This window comes from Amblyomma americanum, chromosome 6 (assembly GCF_052857255.1).
Source record: "Amblyomma americanum isolate KBUSLIRL-KWMA chromosome 6, ASM5285725v1, whole genome shotgun sequence".
Classification (NCBI taxonomy): domain Eukaryota; kingdom Metazoa; phylum Arthropoda; class Arachnida; order Ixodida; family Ixodidae; genus Amblyomma; species Amblyomma americanum.
Window position 1 is genome coordinate 20,732,302 of NC_135502.1, and position 19,877 is coordinate 20,752,178.

The 19,877-nt window shown below is 45.5% G+C and overlaps 1 protein-coding gene across 1 annotated transcript in view; it reads right to left on the minus strand.

Annotated features, from left to right (window-relative positions):
• The window catches only part of LOC144094586 (neural cell adhesion molecule 2-like), a 54,581-nt gene extending 35,756 nt beyond the window's left edge, over positions 1 to 18,825 (minus strand). The window contains exon 1 of the mRNA XM_077628505.1: positions 18,306 to 18,825. Within this exon, the coding sequence (XP_077484631.1) occupies positions 18,306 to 18,426 (121 nt within the window). The 5' untranslated portion in view covers positions 18,427 to 18,825. The remainder of the gene's footprint in view (positions 1 to 18,305) is intronic.
• Between the last annotated feature and the right edge of the window lie 1,052 nt (positions 18,826 to 19,877).

Below are 19,877 nucleotides of genomic sequence, written 5' to 3' on the forward strand. Positions count from 1 at the left end.
TCTTTAGTTTAAGTAACCAGTACATGCTGGGCTTTGCTGAACAAGAATAACTTGTCAGAAGGGAAATAGAAACACATATTCGGGAAAGCATGCCAATATCGGCAAACACTGAGGAGGGTACACCGTTTACTCAAACGGAAATTCAGAGTCTGTGTCGCTTCCATTATATTTTCTACCCTTTGCGCAACTGCACCCGAAAGGCAATACAGAAACTTTCCCGCACACCTGCGGCCGCTATAATAATGTCAGAATAACTATACGTGACAATCTCAGACAGTAAACAAACCGAGCTTTCTTTGTCAAAGCACACGTGCTTTCAAAGGGTATAGTTCCTTCAATAGTTAGTCACGCCGCGTTTTAGTTTGAATATAAGTCTTTCCTCGAGCTAATCTTGACAGCGTTTTCAAAATGTCGCCGTTTAGTAGTAAGAAGATGGTCAGTGAAATTTTAAACACCGAGGTAACACAGTAGTCTGTTAAGCACGATATGTGGTGCCGCCTTTTTATGACGGCGAAATTGTAAAAAAACGTCTGTGCACTTTCGGTGGACGTTAAAGAACCCCGAAAATTCCTCATTCAGGTAGGGGAATAGCTGGAGACCAATGTGCATGCGCCGAACCCAAACGCCATTTGGATCTTCGTTTTAGCGGGTGACGCTAACCCAAAAGTTGCGAAACAGCGTGGTCCCCAAACGGCGGATACTGCCGAGCAAGATAGCTGCATCCGGCGTAGCGGGGGCCGCCCGCCTCACCGCCAATTCGTCTTTGCCGCTTTACTGTGTCTCTGTGTTCGCGCCAGTGAATGCTGGACGAAGCTTTTTATTACTGCGTTAGCATTAGGAGGGTCTGTGCAAGCTGTAATGGCGACCGCCGCCACGCGTGGACACGTGGCCATCACGGATATAACGAACTTTGTATGCTACCTGGGATACAACGAAACTTACATTGCCACCTCGAATGCAACGAGCTTAAGTGTGTTAACCTCTGATATAACGAAGCCCGGGTATAACGTATTCTTTATGTCAGCCTGGGATATAACAAACATTTGGCCGCACCACAAAACTCTAGCGATAAAACGCGGCAAATTTTAATACTGCTTCTAGATTTGGACAGCTCATAGGCATAGCGAGTAAGCGTTGTTTGGTCGACATGGAGACAACTCATAAAGAGCGGGATGTTGAAACGGTTTGGAGTGGTTGACACAAAATAGAAGTTACAAGCTACTTAATTTCACATGATACGTTGTTTCTAATATTTATTAATGTTTTTTGCTGATGCCGGCGTAAATAAAAGTGGAAATGAAATCAAATTTGCTAGATTACAATTCTGCGTTTCATTTTGTAACCGAAATGGTTCTGTGAACGGCTAACGTAATCCAGACTTGGCCTGTCCCCTGTTATAAAGCTCTCGCAACCACACACCGGAAGAGCCGCCTTAGTCCCATCAATTATGGGGCCCCTGAGTCAGGTTTTCGTATTCTAGAACTCTCAATTAGTTCTATGGCTTCCACTGTGGAGTTGCTCAAAGCCATGCTCACGGCGTTGGCAATTAACTTTAATGGCTAAATCGGGACAGAAACCTAGGTACAGTTTGTTTTTACAGCATGTTTCAGTTTCTGTTTCACTGTGCTGGACACAAATCAGGCAAAATTACGGCGGAAACTTAAGCTCTGCCTTAAGGGTATGACGCCCTAGCGTTAACGGGTCCATTCAGCTGCCTGGGGTTCTCTTTACATATCACTTCGCAGACGCAGGCACTGTTCTTCTTTTTCAGTTTTTTTAAGTCTTAAAATTTCTGATTTGTCTTGTTTCTATTTTTTGTTATTATTGTTTTATTTTATTTGACTAATCTTTATCTATCACGAGACACACAATGCCTCTCTTTAACGAACTCCATCGATGGCCTAGGCAATAAAGAAAAAAAAAAATCGACGGCCAAGGGGTAGCGTGTCCGACTCCTGACTAAAGTTCCCTGGTTCGATTGCCATCTCAAAATAATTTTTTTTGAGCGCTATTTATTTACTTTACATTCTTACATGTCATAATGCCGCTTGGATCATACTGCGACGTTATATACGAGCAATTTATGAGATGTTTAAATGAATTTAAATTTCGTTTTACGTCACAACCCTGTAGACCAATTAGGCGTTGTCACACCCCTCACACACTTCCTGCGGTCGTCCTTGGTGTGACTTCATGGTCCACGTTAATTGGTCCAGAGCCTGTGACCTCATATCGCCATCGACCAATGGGGATTGCGTCCTTGCAGCACAGGGTCTGCCGCCGAACGGAATTTGGGCTCACCTCCTCCCCCCCTCCCCCGGGGTTGCCGCAGACCATGCGTAAAGGCGCATAGGGCTGTCGCGTTAAAAGGCAATTAACCAAGAAACACGAACTGCTTGCGTGTTTTGGAGTCTGAGAGGCCATTGAAACACAATTCATAAGGTCCTCCGCAGGTGGACGTGTGTACTATGCTTTCTCGCAGAAGGGAAACATCGTGCGAAGTCAGAAGACACAACTTTATTTCGGTTTGGTGGAATAAAGTGGAATGCTGAGGGCGTTAAGAATTGCCCCCCCCCCCCCCCCCCCCCATAATGAGCTGCACTGCCTTTTGACACTGCGTGCTGACACGGAGTGCTAAAAGCAAGTTCCGAAAGTTAATAAGTGTGCAAGCAATCGTATTGGCCAGATTTGAACAATGGTCTTGGGGGAGCCTCAGTTCGCTAGCCAACGTTTCGTCAAGAATAATTGTTGTTAAGAGTCCCATTTTCCTGCAGTTTCTCAACCGCAGTTCATTCGTGTATACAATCCCTGGCAGAATTTATAGCCACCTGCTAGTTATCAATTTCCGCAATACCTTTGCTGACGAGTGTACAGGTGCGGACAACGTAAGTAAACAAAGCACGCGATTCCGTTCTATCTGCAATCGCGCCTACCATATCCGAGATGGAGAAGCATTGTCTGTCCATGAGAAAGCGGCCTGGCGTCCCGTACCATCATGCGCACACCACAGCTGGCAATTTGTATTACGTAACGTGTGAAAAATGTTAGAAGGTAATAGCATGCTCCTTTAACTCCTGTCCGCACCTGCACATTACAGAGCTTTGATGGTAGTCTAGTTATCACGCACCTCGTGTGAATCCTATTTCCTTTAGTTCAGTTTTGCACGTTGCAAGACGACGCTGTTTGTTGTACATTAGAAGCGCACTTGTAATCGAGAGTGGCTAAACAACTCCTCAAAGGTACTGTGCCGCTTTCCTTTTGCAGCTTGCGGAATAATATCCGCAACGTGTCAGAAATGCGACGCACCATACTCTCAGGAAACAAATGGTAGCGCCGACGGCTGGGCGAATATTTAAAATAATCGAGCGCAGAGACGCACTGGACTGCGTTTTCCCAAGTGCTGTTCTTCAGCACTTTTCTCGGAGAAGAAGCAACCAAGAAAAAGAACCGAGTGAAATTTGCGAGGAAATGAGAACCAGCCCCGCGGTGATAAATAGTGCTCCTTGCGTTTCAATCTTGTGAGCTGCCACTGTATTTGCTGCGAAGAAAGGCGCTTTTTGCCTACTTTTCTTTTCCCATTTAGCGTGAAAAAAGTTGCAGCGGGAAACATTTAAAACGCGCTTGCCGCGTTCGGCAGCAGAATTTGCTCGTCGCAGTGTGAGGCAGTAAACGCCTCACACTGTGACGTCGGACAACATCGCGTTCTCCTGTGTTGAAAAATTGCGCAATCAGCGAAAAGTTTAAAAACTGTGAGCTGTTGTTTATACTCGGTGCCACTTGCGAAAGTTTAGAAATATGCAATCTCTAAGAAAAAAAAAGAACGAAAGTTGTAAACGCGTCCTGCGGTTAGGCGTTTGAGATAACCCCCTCGTCTACATGCGTGAGCAAGCGTACACTGCCCGCCGCAGCTCGAAATGACGAGGTGCTGCTGGAGACGACGATAAAACATGCTCGCGAGGCGTGGTTGCTCGTACGGCTGGAGCAGAAAAGCTAATTGAAGTTGGAGAAAGTTGCGAACTATCGCCTGTTTTCGCGGCCGACGCAAGTGCAGTTTTTTTCGAGCTGCGTGCGTTGGCGGAAACACGCCGCCTGGTTACAGGATGCCTGTTTTCTTTCTAACTCCTTAATTTTCTGCCTTGGACAACTAAAGGGGTTGTTTTGTTAGTGCTTTCGTTATTGCATTTCAGCTGTTCCACAACTCGATTGTTCCACGATCGTACATTTAACGACACTGAAAATATAGTAGGAAAAGAAGAGTCGATATCACACCCGTTGAAGGCTGCGGGTTCTGTTACTTGTTGGTTCCAGGTGAAAGCGAAAAATACTACTAAATAACAATTTTTTGCAACTTAAATATATGTGCTCACAAGAACGGAAGTAAATACTGCTGCAGACAGGTCTCAGTGCCCTCACATTGCAAATTCAGCAATCTGTAAATATTTTTTATTCTCGGCCTCTTCTGGCGCAGGCTTTTTGATAGCTTGTCTGGGCCAAGAAATCCGATTGCACCTATTTCTAGCATTGAATTTGCTTTCTATTTCGTAACTACATTTTTGTGCATGACCTCTTCAAGAGCGTCTGAATTTTTGAAGCTTCGAGGCAATGGAGGTACGAAAAAAATTCAACCGAGACATAAAAAAAATAAATAAATAAAAGCTGATTTTTTAAGATTTTCATTATCAGGCTAACAAGAAACTGCTGCGACAAACTAGCGTAGCCTAACGAGCTTGCGAATACGTACTACTGAGTGGCACTCTAAACGTGGCTGGCATAAGGTGTACCTCAAGAATCGGCCGGCGGGCGCTTTTCTTATTCTTGAGAAGTACTTATATAGACTCCAAATGCGACTCGTCATGTTCTAAATGCGGCGTTCCCAAGGTCAACGAACTATGCGGCTTTAGTCTTTGCAAGATTGCCTTTTGAAGCGATTGTCAACGTATCTCAGCAGCCGCACACAAGACAACCACAAGTAAGGGATGAAAGGAGAAGGAACAGTGAGGTTGGAGAGAGTATTAATTGTCCTGGGAGCTTGGAATGCGATCCTAATTAGATGCTTTCTCTCTCTCTCTCTCTCTGTCTCTAGAAAAGGTCAACCCATCAGCAAGCAGCTGGAAGCCACACAGTGTTATTGGAGAAAAATATAATTAGCACGGTTTTGTTTTCGGTATTGCTTTCGCATGTTTCTGCACGCCAAGGTTTTAATAAGCGCAGTTCACCTTACCCTCCTATAATACATGGCGCTCTAACTCCAAGTTTAAGTAATCTTTCGCTTTGTGAATCGTCGCTCTCTTCACGGCTTTAGCGGTCCAATTAGTGCCCGTGAAACATGCTGCATTTTCATTAGCTCTGTGCCTTTAAGATATCCTTCTCGAGGACAGGAAGAAATACGCGAAAAACAAGATAAACAAGTGTGGGAAGGAAATGGAGACAGATTGTTGTCAACAGCACGAACAGCCTGCGGTCGAGCCATTGAAAGAAAGAAGAAGGCAGCGAGAGAGAAGTATACTGATGATCGATGGTCGAAACCATTCGAGCGCGGGTGTACAAAGTTCGGCGGCTCTTGGCGGCCGCCCACCAACAATGCAGCCTCAAGAAAAATAAAGAAGGAGCTTTCCTGAGCTTCATTATTTCCGGCGGGCACTGACCTGGATATAGCTGTCGGGGCCATCTGGTATTTTTCTTGGTTGCTGGTTTGTTGCGGTGATTCGTATCGTGCGTATTGCTAGCATTCCAGAAGTTAAATGAAGGTATAAAAAAATGACCCTGCGATGGTTTTCTATAACAGTAGAACAGCGTCGCGTGAAGCCTGGGATATTTTTCACATTTGCTGCGACACAACTCTTTGAACTCGTGCAAATTAGTCCTTTACCCGCCGCAACAATTGCTTCAAAACTTTTTTACCAAGGCTGGGGACTCTTTTTAGCGTAATAATACACATGATTGGGCTAATTTCGAACATGTTTGAATAAAAGAACGGAAAATAACTTATTCGATTAGGCGTCGTGCCAGGATTAAAGCATTTTTGGAGTATTTTGTAGCTTGGAGACTATGAAAAACACCGCTATATTTATGAAGGCAGGAAATGATTCCCTGATAATAATATATTTAGGATGCTGTAGGGCAGCACGATAGGTGGGAAAGTGTGATAAGTCGGGTATTTTTTCTTTCTGTTTGTGACTCCACGATAACGCGTATTATTTACACCTACTGCACTCTCATGTGCAAGTATTGAGTGAAGGAGCTCAAATACTAACACTGCGCCTGTAACGGTGGCTTCACCAGCCTCCCAAAGAAATAATTATGAATATTTTTGTTGAGATGTGTTTGTGCTATTCTTGTGCACTGGAGGTTCATGTCGATTCGAAAAGTGTTCAAAAGAATCTTTTGTTCGATTAGCAATGCTACGACACTATTCGTGCATTCATTCCGAAAGTGATGACTAACCGCAATGAAAGATTGCAGTTCACACTTCGGCTATTTTTTGTTCTTTCACAAAAATTCTGTGGGGCTAAGCGTTTCAAAGAGCTGACGATGGGTACACGAGTTGTTTACATTGTAGAATGCATGTGCATATTTTGCAAGTATTTTTGTTACAGCAGTGGGCGTTCCTATTTGTTATACCTTTCGTGGACCCAAAGGCATGGAGAAATCCTTATCATGTAGCGTCTTTTTAGCCAGACAAATCGATGGTAGTTCCTGTAAAAAAAATCCTGATTAGTCAAAACGGCGGCCGTGGGAAATTTCAGGCGTGGAAACAATAAAAGAAGTTTGTGATATATGTCTGGTTCACTTTTGTGAACATCTGCATGCAAATATTGTCTTAGTGATCATGTATTAAAAAAAAGTTTGGTTGCATGGAGCCAGGTTTTATGGGATGAGCTTGGTGCGTTTTTTACAGCGATAGCTGTTAGGTGCCCGTCCCTGGCTTGCGTGTCGTAGTCGTCCGGCGTCATCGCCGCCGACGTAACCGCTGACTGCGTTAATGAAATCCACCCACCACCGCTCATATCCACAAAACTAAATGCTATTGCTGCGTCTCGAGTTACGTAGCCGTAACCGCCCTGTGACTTTTTACTTCTTTTATGAAAGAAGGTTTTACCTTTGTCCCATTCACTTATTTTCGGTTGGGAAGCTGCTGTACTCCGCTGAACCGGGAGAACATAGATTGTTTAATTCCTCTAAGCTTAATGCATTCCGGTCCAACACAAAGATCGCAAAGTAAACGAGTTACTCGGTACACTTAAGCACAGGAAGGCTACAAAAGAAATGTCATATTAACGGTAAGTCAACAGGCGATCGACTGTGGACGCACTGGCTGTCGCATGCCAAGCGTGTTTGTTTCGTGTGCAAGTCGCGACATTATGCGCTCGCACGCATCAGCGTTCGCCGTAGCGGAAGAGTTTCGCATCGCTGAAGTGCCGGAAGTCAGGCGTGCGCTCAATGTATGCGCATCATGCTACTCTTCCGCCAGCCTTGGCCGACTCACACCCGGCTGGCTCCATTATGCTGCGTGTTCGCACGTCGAGCCTTCGGCAAACTGCAAGAGGCTGACGTTACTTTTGGCTGCCTGTTGTACACAGTTCCAAAGCGCTCCCTGCCTCGCACACCGTGCCCTCTTCCGGCGGCCTTCAAAAAAGGAGCAAGAACTTTGAATGCCATTACAGCACACAATAGCCGGCGGATGGCGCGAGCTTCTTTCTGATCGCGAAACCAGGGAGTAGCCAGCGCACGTGGTTGGCTTCGTGCGTTGCTACGCTGCCTTGCGCGTGGGCGGTGCTCCGCGGAGAATAGATTCCGCTTGGAAACAAGGATTTCGAGGGGCGGTCGATAGAGACCACGGGCAGGGTAGGGAGAGAGCACTTTTCATATTTCCATCTACGCGATGGGAGAACACGCGGTCAGGAAATCGAGCCCACGCAGAGGAATGAAGTCGTGGCGTGTGGTTCTTCGCGTTTAGATTTTATTTCCTTTTTTGATATTTCCTCGGCCGTTTATTCAGGAGGGCTTTCAGCGCTGCTTCTAGCTTCTGAGGAAGCAGACATGATATTGAAAGAGGCTGAAGACGGCGAACGAGATTTATTTCTCTGCTTGGAGTGCCGGTGCCCCTCTGGCTACAAAGCACAGCACCATGCCGCGCTGTCACTCAATGCGACTTATATTAGGAAGATCACTGACTCTATGTAATAAACTGATCTCGTCCGCATTACAAATACCTCGTGGAAAAACACGTCTCACATGACTGCGTAAGACAGAAGTCTACATGTTGTTCAGCGTGTTCGTTGCAACAGGTTCACGTTGTCGTTGAAATTCTTAGCGTACTTAGCATTACATTAGCATAGTGAGCACGAGCGGAATACTCGTGGTAAAAAAAATAGTAGCGCTATAATTTAAGTTTTTTGTGTGATGAAAATGTTCCATGCTTGTGTGTATCTCAAATGAAGATAATTAGCGGTTTTCTTGATTAGCGTATTACTGTTTTTTTGTACATATTTCGCGCAACTTAAGCGCGTTTCGCACGAGTGATAACAGCTATAAGCATATATCATCGCCTTTTGGTACAGCGGGCTTCGTTGTAACTTACTGCCTCGAGAATAAACTATCTTCGGTGTATAATGAATGAGTTCATGCGGTAAGACGAACCAACATAAAAAAACTTGCAGGTCTTGTTGAAGTTAAAATACCGCGTCGTGTGCCGTCTGTGTGCAATGTGCCGTGTCGTACTTGTCTCCAGCACGGAGGCATCGGAGTTGACAGTGTCATAAATAATCGTTTCGCACTGAAAAATGGGTGTGTTCGTTTCGCCTTCATCACTTGGTGAAAAGCGGTTGGGAAAACGGGAAAATCTATACGAATAAAAGGCCTTCACGCCCCCGGCCTTCAAGCCTCTTTGTTATACAATTTTCTTCACGTGTACTCTTTCTCCTTCTGTGACCTTCGCCAGTTTAGCTGGATGCATGGTGAAGTTCAAAGATAAGAGGCACCGCGATTCCTTGGCGAATGTTCGTGAGTGCATGCCGCTGAAACTAAAAGCTAACATATCGGCACAAGAACAACAGTTTAATTTTGCAGTTTTGATAAACAATGCTTAGTTCTAACCGAGACTCAATATAAAAAAAAAATAACTGCTGACGGTTTAGCTCTGTTAAGCCAGGATATACGTAGTGAAAGCGCGGAGACTTCTGCATCGTAAGAGTGCATCCACTAGATGCGCCTTTATTCATGGTTAAAGCTTGAGCCGTCGAGGCGGAGTGGTAGCGTCTCCGCCTCAAATGCCAAAGGCCCTGGTTCGATTCGGAACTTCGGCACACGTGTTTTTTATTCAGTGAGTGTGCGGGGCGTTTCAGTGGCTCCCATAGATGCCGCCAGCGAATACGCTGGTTAGCGGTTAAGCGCAGGCTCTGTTAAGTGCGTTTATACTCCGGCGTAACGCACGCGCGCGCGCTGCACGGCGACGTCACGTCGGCCAAAGCGATACCCTCTATACTCCAAGTGCGCTTGACCGCCGACGCGTTCGGCGGCTTCGGCGCACTCTGACCGCACTGGCGGAGACTTGGAGCACGTCTCTATTTCGCGCCGAGTGCGCCAGCCGCCGCCGGCCTGGCCAGACCGGTTCGGCTCTGCGGCGAGGCTCGCGTTGTGACGTCATGTGCCTCCTCGGGGCACCGCCACGGCGAAATCGCAAGTTCGCGGCCAGTAAAGCTTCCGCTTTAAAAAAACCGAAAACCTGAAAAGCGTAGGAAAAACCGGAAACGCAAGAGTCTTCTTTAGAGGACAGCGGCCTTATGGAACCTGAGTAAAGACACAATCGCTCAAATCAGTGACTCAGTCGAAGGAGTTGCCAACAGGCTGCTGAAAGGCAAAAGAATTCCTGCCTGTACATTCACACCGCCACTACCACCCTGCCAGTGTTGACATTAATACAAGGGGTAGGAAAATGCACGAGGGGTTAATGCAAGAACCAAAATGCCGGCGGCGTAGTGAAGTATAATCAGTGGATGATACACGAACTTCAATATGTGACAACAGATCCCTGCTTTTGGTCCGCCTCTGTATGCACATATGTACACATCCTAACGGCAGTGCTTAATGCATCTGCCAGCAGAGCTTGGAGTGATAAGAATCACTGTGCAGCGTTCGACTGCTGAAACGACAAGAGTGCATGGAAACTCCTCCAGGAGGAACGGCGACGGCCAGGAAGTATGTCGCAATGGGACCTTACCGGCATTGTTTAGCATAGGGAACGTTTTCTGACACGAAGACTAAGTCAGGGCCTGTTCAAAGCTGAAACCTCCCGCCTGCCCATTTTTACGCTAAGTGAAAATTAGACTGAAATAGATCAAAGAATTTTGCTTTACTGGTGTAAACGTTGGGTGCATGTGACTCATCGAGCACTGACGCGTCCTCAGACTTCCAAGTCATACATTTTCTTCTTCAAGCGATAATGTCATTGTTGAATAGCGAGTCTTCATTGCCTCCGATTGGCGCCTTTATATTAACTGGCGCCTTTACATTCCGAAATGGAGGCCAAACCAAAATTATCGTCCTAATTCGATCACAGCTGCAGCGTTTTCAAAAAAACTGTTTGCTAAAAAAAAACTGCAGTTAAATTGTTAACACCCCCCCCCCCCCCGCCCAAAAAAAAAGTTAGTTAAGCGTAACAAGCTTGCAGATATGCTCTGCAGGAAGCAAAAAAAAAAATAACTAACGCTGTCACATGAACTCTGCATCGCAGTGCACTGCTAGTTTTGCTACGTCATAAAAATTCTGAAAAGTAGCCTGAAATTTAATGATAAAAATGAAAAAAAAAACTTGACAGGGACAAGTATATCTCGGCAATGCAATAGCATTACAAGCTTTTAGAAGCACTTCCGGTCTAGTGACGCCACTTTCCTCCAGCCAGTGGGAATTATTCGCTGTGGTTACGTCACTTGCCGTTTACCAATGGCGATTATTCAGTCTAGGGACGTCATTTCCTTTCAGACAATGGCCAAATTTTATAACCAACGACACTTTTTTTCTTATTAGGCTATTATTATTTCTACATAAAACAAGGACGGTTAAACATCATTTCGTGATGTATATTTTGAGGACAATTAAAATAAAAAATATATTCGCCGAGGTCCACAGACTTGAGAAGTTGTGTTACGTGAGCAAGACTGTGCAATGTTCTTCGACCTTGAATCATTTTTTTACGCGAACAGAAGTGCCCTCAGTCGCTGCATTCATCCCCTAGCATTTCGAATTCCTCCTTCCCGTCAACCGCAGCGGTTGCGCCTCCCACCCCCCGATTTCTGTAACGAATTCTTGCTGCTTTTGTTCCCGGACTCCTGGGACTCGGTCACAGCGGCATTTCACAATACCTCGTCAGCAAACTGCAGGCGCCTCGCAGCCGGACAACGGGGTTTCGGTACCGGCGGCTAATGATTTGTCGGGCAGTGAGCCGCCAATTGTTGGCAGCCAGTTTAGCTGAGGTGAAAACACTCGACTGCGCTATGTACGCCAAATTAGGACGGAGTCCTTTCAGGCTTGTCGGAACAAAATGGATCGTTATGGAAATGGTGCACATTAGAACGACACGGCACATTCGTTGGGCATTAGTCTACTTTGCCCAACTTAAGGTGTGTAAAACGCTAGTTTGGTATGCTGACTTCAACCTTTTAAAGCAGGGATTCTGAGTATGAAGACGAGCATGCACGAAATTGAACAACACAATTATAAAGGTTCTTTTTCGTGCTTTATTCGTTTATTTTTTTCATGCACTTTGGAAATGGGTTATAGCAGCGTTACCTATCTTTGACTTTCGAAAAACAACCTATAAAATTCTTCTAATTAATTAAAACGCTGTCGTCAAAGAAACTCAGCTGCATCCAAAGTTAAATTGAGCGAAAAATTGAATGCCCGAACAGTATTCAAGACTTACCCTCGAGAAAATCAGTGGAGTAGGTGGAAATCAGATACCTTAGTGAAGTTATAAAATGGCCTTACTGAGGCGACGATGAAGTTTAACACAAAGGCACACGATGAACTATCCTCAGAGATGAAAGAGCGGACTAGGAGAAACTTAGTAAGCTAGAACTCAGGAACGCACACACTTGCTGCATGATTGAACGAACGCGCCTCCTTTAAATGCCGAAGGATGAAAAGGCATTTGTGGCCATGCGACCACAGTGGATCTTTATAGCCTCAAAAATAGCCGATCTCTCTTATTCAGTTGCGACCGTTTAATGAGTGCCGAGCAGGCTGTTGCGTATGATTCGTACGCAGTAGGCGAGATGGCGCCTCTAAAGAAGAGTTAGAGTTAAGAGCAAGAATGTACTGGTCTGGCTGCAGCAAAACATGTCCAGGTGCTGTGCGGAGGAGGAAGGCCGTATAATCGAGAAACGGTCCCACGTGCCGGACGTCCATTCATACATGAGGCTAGCAACGGGGAAACAAAAAAAAAAGGGGTGGGAAAGAGACCAGGGTGCGATCAGGGAGAAAAGAGGAGCCGAATGCTTCAGCAGGAAATTGCTCCGCGACCTCCCCTGTGGGTTAGATGGGCTGCCTTAGGGACGACGCGCTTTTGTTCGCGTGCACGTTCGCACACGTAAGCTGGATAGACTCGGCGAGGCGTGCTACGCAAGTGTGCGCGAGAAGATCGCCGACGCCCTCGTTAGTTTTGCTCAAGTAAACCAGGCACTTCCTCGGCGCATCGTTCTCTCAAGGGCCGGAAAAACGAGAGCAGGTTCCCACTGGCCAATGAGTGCCGCCATTCGGCAGGAACGGAGTGGGACGCAAGAAGTGGCGAGGGCCCGTATCCGGAATGCTAAGAGAGAGGAGAACGAGGAAGGCATCTCGGAGGTCTGCAATTTCCGCCTGAGCGACGGCACGTGATCTCAGCTTTGGCTGCGATCCGCTGCTGGCCGATGATATCTCTGGCCCCCTCTGGGGAGCGTGGAAGCGCGCTTCCAATGGACCAAGACAAGCCGCTGCTCACTAGGGACAGCAGCAGGGGGGGGGGGGGGGGGGGGGAGTAGAAATAATCCTTCTTACCCTCGCTGCTTGCTTTCGTATGTTATGCTCCTTCATTTGGTGAAGATCGCAGCTATAACTTGTGGCTTCCAGTAGGTGATGCATATCCGTAGGTTTTATTTTATCAGTGTGATAATAGATAGATAAATAAAGGAGGGAAAGAGAGGGATGTTAAACATAAAGGCTTCCGAAGAGCTTCCGAGCGTAATAAAGTCGAGACTATACTGCAGGGGGTAGTTACGAAAGTTCTAGAAAGAGGGTGATAGGCATATGCGCTGGCAAGATATATGCTTTATAACGCTCGCAAATTGCGACATCTTAAGTAGACGCATAAGCTTGATGGAATCTTTGTTTTTCTAAGCCGGACACAGTCGTTGAGCATTTGGTGCACTTAATTCTTGCGCTTGGGCGTTTTTTGCTGAAACAATGCTGTTTTTGCCTGTCGAAAAAAATCAGAAACTGTGTATGAATCTTAGTACAAAGTTAAACCACCCGTTCCTTTTCGCAAAGCCTTTAAATCAGATGAACATGGTTTTAAATTTAATTTACCCAATGTCTTGTTTTTACTGTTTTGTTTTAAGGCCTACCAAAAGAGTAATAATGAGTTTCAGTATATATGAGGACCATATGCGTGCACAAGACTCTTCATAAGGATGGTCCAGTGTTTGTGGCAGCGCATGCTTACGCCTTGGGCGTAGCAGAGAACAATGGGGGACAAATTTCGCTCCCCAACCTCTCTATATTAGGAAGCCACTGACCCCCAACCCTTTGTGTCTCCCTCCTCTTTCTCTCCTGTGCGCAGGCGTATGGTGGGCACGATTTTGTGGAGGCGGAGGGGTGAAGAAGCCAATTTTGTGGGCAATTTTGCCTTTCTAGAATTTCTGTAGAGCAGCCACACTATACCAGCAGGTTTCACCGAATCACACAGGGGTCGCTGAGTCGCATTTTATCTGAACCGCAGATGTGTGCTTCAGACCTCACTTTAAATTTTTAAAATGCAAGAAACAAGTCTGAACTTCACCCCCTTCGCATTGAGGGTGTCCTAATGTTGAGGGAATAGAAAACAATATTGTCACAGGAGAAGACAATGAGGCGGGCAGCGGCGCAGGGTGGAGCGCTCGCACTAGGCCCGCCGGTCACTCAATCATTCCTTCTCCTTCGACCATATTGTTATCTTCTTCGACTTGCAGCAGGATGCAAGAAAGGTCTACATGGTTAAGTCCCAGAAAGTTAGACAGAGGCGATTAAATATCTGCATTTTGTCTCTTTATTATGGTAACCAACTCTTGTCTCTTGAGGTGACTCTCGTCACCGCAGGTTTGATGTCTTGAATTCTTAACGTTAAATTTATCATGGATTCAATCAGCCTCTTGTACGTTCATCAACAGGGTATACATAATATATATATATATATATATTTTCAGTATTTCAATATTATCAAATTACAGTTAGGGCTGAACTCTTGGAATTAGCTGCTGGATGAATAAAACAGAGAAAAAGAGGCGTTCCATCATGAGTATTTTAAGGACTCGGGTAAAAACACCAAGTAAATATTATACAGTATAATATGTTCAGCATTCCAGCCTTCTTACATAAAGCACATAGTCGAAACTTTTACTACGGCTTGTTGAAACAACGCAGCTGTTATTCGGTGAGCCCTGAAAAATGAAAATTTGTAAATACATCAGCCATTGAATCTCAAATTTGTTTTTTTTAAGCGACTGCCTATTAACTCTTTCAGGCGACATTCACTATTTGTTTAAAAGCACATTTTTCTGCATCAATAGTATATCCAGGCATCCAAAAAGACACATGTTGTTTTTCCAACGCAAACGACCAACGGTTAATTTCTTAAGGCAATTATACAACTGGTTACAAAGTTCCCCATTGGATAATAATTCAAAATATTATGTTTTTTCAGAAAAAAGGGGCCAAGAATCGTGAAATAACTTTGCATTTTGAACATGCATGTACCACTAGAAGGTGTGAACAAAAAATGATATTTTTACTATCGGCAAAACATTTCTCCGTGATAATGGTGATGAACGTGCTCGCAAGAACACTAATATTATTGACTGCGTTCGCTATGCGGCATAAAAAAAAGAGAACTTGTTTGCGACATGAAGTACGCCAAATTAACGTATGCTGCGCTCTCAGAATAAACTTCCAACTCGGTCAGTAAACAATCGCGTAAAAAGAGAATTACAGGGTAAAGGTTTTTATAATCATCCGATTAGCATTGATCTACTGAAAAAAGACAAAATTTTCTTTTGAGCAAATAAAGGTTTAGGTCGGGCTAGTTGGTTCATGTTTAACTGCCACAAAGAGCGCACAGAATACGTGGATGACGAAAACGAACCCTTTCAGACTTCTTTACTGAGGTAAAGAAGAAAAAGAAGAAGACGGGTGCTATATGAAGTTGACGGAAGTGATAGCGCCCATCTTTGTAAGTGTTCCTCTTCGTCGCCCACGACTTCTTTGCGCTGTTTCTAACAGTCAGTTTTGAGCTCTAAGCATGAAAGGCTTCACATCTGAAAGCTTTCGCTTCGTAAGCTCGGGCGTCGTCATAGAGAATTGTCACAGGATTTTGACCTTCATGTAGCTTAATTTTTCAAAGTATATATAGAGAAATAGTGCCAACTGGAGCTACTAAATGATTGATTCAAGCCACCGAAGCCGGCAGCGTAGGCTGAAGCACAATAAGGCCAGCCTTGTTCCACGCAGTCACATAAGATGAGTACACGCAAATAGATTAATTACATCACTCTCGCGAATACACACTTCAGAAGCAAATTATTACCAAGTGCTGGAAAATTTTTCAAAATGTGAAATGTTTGTAAGGAGCATGCCAGGATTCCACAGAAAAAAATCCGACGTTCCTGATGATTAATTATGAAGCTTCTGTCGATTGCTCATGCTTCCCATAACACTATTTTCAAGGTGCCGATTACACTTGCTTTGACCCATTCCTATCAGATTAGGTTGCGCAAACGAACCAACGAATTCTAGGCACTTTAAAACGTTTATGGTTGCAGAAAAACAAGACGAGAATTGAAATTCATTTTATCTATAGCAAAAGGGCTTTGAAACACAGACCCATATATTAAAGAAAACGGCTCTTGAGATCATTTCTCATGCCTGAATTGTTATTTTGGTACACAAGATTTTTGAGACATCGCATTTGGCTTGGTTTGGTTTGGTTTATGAGGGTTTAACGTCTCAAAGCGACACAGGCTATGAGAGACGCCGTAGTGAAGGGCTCCGGAAATTTCGACCACCTGGGGTTCTTTAACGTGCACTGACATCGCACAGCACACGGGCCTCTAGAATTTCGCCTCCATCGAAATTCGACCGCCACGGCCGGGATCGAACCCGCGTCTTTCGGTCCAGCAGCGGAAATTTCGCCTTTTAGAGGCGACATTTGATGGTGTTCAGGTCTGGTCCACGTATGTGGACCGAGCTGCTGTAGGAGATACTTGGCAGTACTGAGGCCATATACTTACATGCACTGATATTGATACACTGAGTAGTACTAATTGAGAATTCTTCACGTTAAAAGCATTAAAAACACGTCTAAACCTATGTGTTTCGTCTACCTTTGTGTATCGCCTGTGCACAACCTACATGGTTAATGACATGTGTCGGTGTTGTGTTGCAGACACCAGTTTTGAGTTTTATGTGTGTCCAGTAACCGCGATGCGAGCGCCAGCCAGTGTTGTGTGTGTGTGTGTGTGTGTGCGTGTGCATAGACATCACCCGTGAAACTCATTGTATTATGCCATCATCAGCCTTCATTCACACTTTCCTTTTCCTCCTCTTCCCTTTCCCCTGTGTGGAGTAGCAGGCCAGGGCCCTGTTACCACCGGCCGACCTCTCCGCCTTTCTTTCATTAAAATTCCCTTTCTCTCTCTTTTGCGTGCCGTCCTGTTTCTGCGCTTTTCAAAACAAAAATGAACCAATACCAACTAGCCCAACAGCAAGTTGTCTTAATACTAGGGGAAGCTGCAAACAACGCCGTACACCCGAACAAGGACAAGACACTCACTATGGCGCCATTGTGTGCGTCTCGACTTCGTCTTCATTCCTGTCTGTTGCGCCATTTCCAGACATCATGTTGGACCGACTATCCCAATCGTCTGCGCTAATACTAATGGATTTTTTTAGTTTTCTTTCTTTTTAGCAAATGTTCTCGGCGCGTTTCCAGTGACGAAATAGGATTGTTCGGGCTGGCCTGAAAGCGGTGTGGGAGCCTTTGCTGACTCTGGATAAGAAACCGCAGCTGCTAAACAGGAGAGAGAGATGCATGTTGACACGTATTCTGTTAGGCTTCACTTTCCACCGTAGGGTAAATGTCCAACCGGAACCTGACGCTCATTACCAGGACCTGGCGCTCATAAGTTTACAGTTTACAGTAGGATAGTTAGGCGCAATATATACATACATATACAATAAAAGAAGACCATTGTGTGACACAGTTTGCTGACATTTAAGCAATGCTACCGGCCTTCGTCAGAATATCGGAATCAAAGTAGAAGGCACAGCATATGTAGCGACGTGGATAGCAACATGGAGAATAATACACAGCAGAAAAGTAAAAACAAGTTAGGTACGTGGCTGCAATACGATATGTTAGACCTAGCAGCGATAAGAAAAAGCTTGGTTACGAAATTTAGTGCCTCGTCAATCTTGACCACACAATACGGCGGCAGCAGAAAGGTAAGCATGCGTGGAATACTCAGTTGGCGCACTATTGTTCGCAAGATGGCAATCCACAATCCACATAGTTAGAAGAGAGCTTTTCTCGTCATTGCATTGTCAGCGGTGTAGTACATCAGAATACAGCTAAGACGTGTTGATTAATTAGAAGGAAGGTTAGCCATTACTGAATAGCTAACTTTTAACTATTACTGTTTGGCTCCTTAATTATTGAGAGGCATGCACCCCACCGTAAGTAATATTCATATCAGTTTTCAGAATTTCGAAAACGAGTTTAGCCTTTGTGCTGTGACCCAACAAATTTTGGCTACACCGCGCCAAAATACATGCGCTTTTGAGAAGTTTGCAGGCAAAGCAACCTCTCCGGTGCACGTACCTCGCCGAAATAGCCAAAACTGGTTGGGCCACAGCGGCGAGGGTTAACTCGTTTTCGAAATTCTAAATAAACTGATATGGATATCACTTACGATGGGCTACACGCCTCTCAATTATTAAGAAGCCTAACATTAATAATTAACAGTAATATGGACAAATAAATGACTGCAGCTGGTCAGTAAACATAGAAACTGGCGGCTCACCTTGGCCTTGAACGGCAGGTACCAGCACAAGAAATAGAGTAGCAGTCCAAAAACAGAAGACGTCATGCACTCGGGTAATCCAGACGAAGAATGGTTTGGACTTTGGTTCCAATGTGGCCATCAGTGCAACAAAGGCCAAGTTTAACTGCGAAAAGTAGAAGGTGCTAGAATGCTTGTTAGCACGTGCCGTCCCTTTTGCTCAACTGTTACAGGAGCTTTTCCATGTTCGCTCGGGCAGTAAGACAATCCCACCAGGGCTCGGTACATGGAAGCGGAAGAGTCGTTGAAACCGACCGGAACTTCATTACCCTCTCTTAAACAATTTAAACGCGAGTTGTTCTCACTGCCAGCTCAACAAATATAGAGTTTTGCGACGTGGAGGCGTTAGCAGGTGGATTGATGCGAGGGGCTCTCTGCATTAATTAGACTCGCTTTTACAGTTGGAGATTCTTGCCTCTCAAAGCGCGCGCCTAGCGGAGGCTTAAAGTGAGGCCGTAGCGAGCACGCGGAGTACCGTTGTGAGTACGGGCAGCAGATGAAAGTCGAGCACCCTCTGGGTCGGATGCGGAAGTGGGGGAGAAGGAGGGTGCGGTTGGGAAGGCAGGGAGGTTGGGGAACGTGAACGGGCGCTTCCTGGAATCGATGACGCCAGTGCCATCTGGCGAATCTCGCGAGACGCAACGGAGCCCGCCGGCTGCCGCAGGCGGCCGCCAGCCCGAAGCCGCAATCCCGATGAGCGGGGCCGAAGCGCCGAGCAAGCGAGGAGACCTGAGCCGAGCACACTCTGGGGAAACGAAAAACGAACAAAGCAGAAGTTGAAGCACGTGGCGGAGGCGGAGCGACTTAGTAGCTTCCTTCCACGTTTCCGTCTTGCTTGGGAAGCGTTATGCGACCGGTGGGAGCAAAGTGCAGACGGGAACCGACTGATATGACGGAGCCGGGTGTCCTGCTCCGCTTGTAACGGAACTGAAACGCAGAAAAAAAGAGAACCATGGACTTGGAGTGAGTTTTCGTGAAATCGAACAGTTGACCGCAGGGGCATGTTTTTTGAGGCGCAGCGGAGATGCATAAAAAGTAGGTCGCAGATTACCCCTGGGACTTCGTTATATTCCAATCTTTTGTTATATTTCTTTCTTTTGCCTTTAAATCATGGGTACCGACCGCCTGCGAATCCAGGGGGCAACTGCTAGCAAGGTGATGCCGAGTGCCGGCTCCTGGCCTGCATCAAAGGTTGCGCTAGCCAACAAATATTAAAGAAAATAAGACTGTTGAAAGGAACATAAAATACGGTCCCTGGTTACAAAATACGTTCCTGGCAATCTAAAGATGGCAGTCGCACGTATGCTTCGCGCTATGACGTTAAGCGTATTGCTATTGCTATCAACGTGTTCACATATGCCTTCTGTTAACACGAAACTACTCGGTTCCCGTTTTATATGTGAGCGCGCATTGAACTACGATTCTCATTGTGAGAATGCGCATATATTTTTTTTTTTATGTCAGCAGTGTTATGCGGAGTTTAACGTCCCGGAGCTGCAAGTAGGTTGCAAGGAAAGCCGTAGAAGAGGCTTC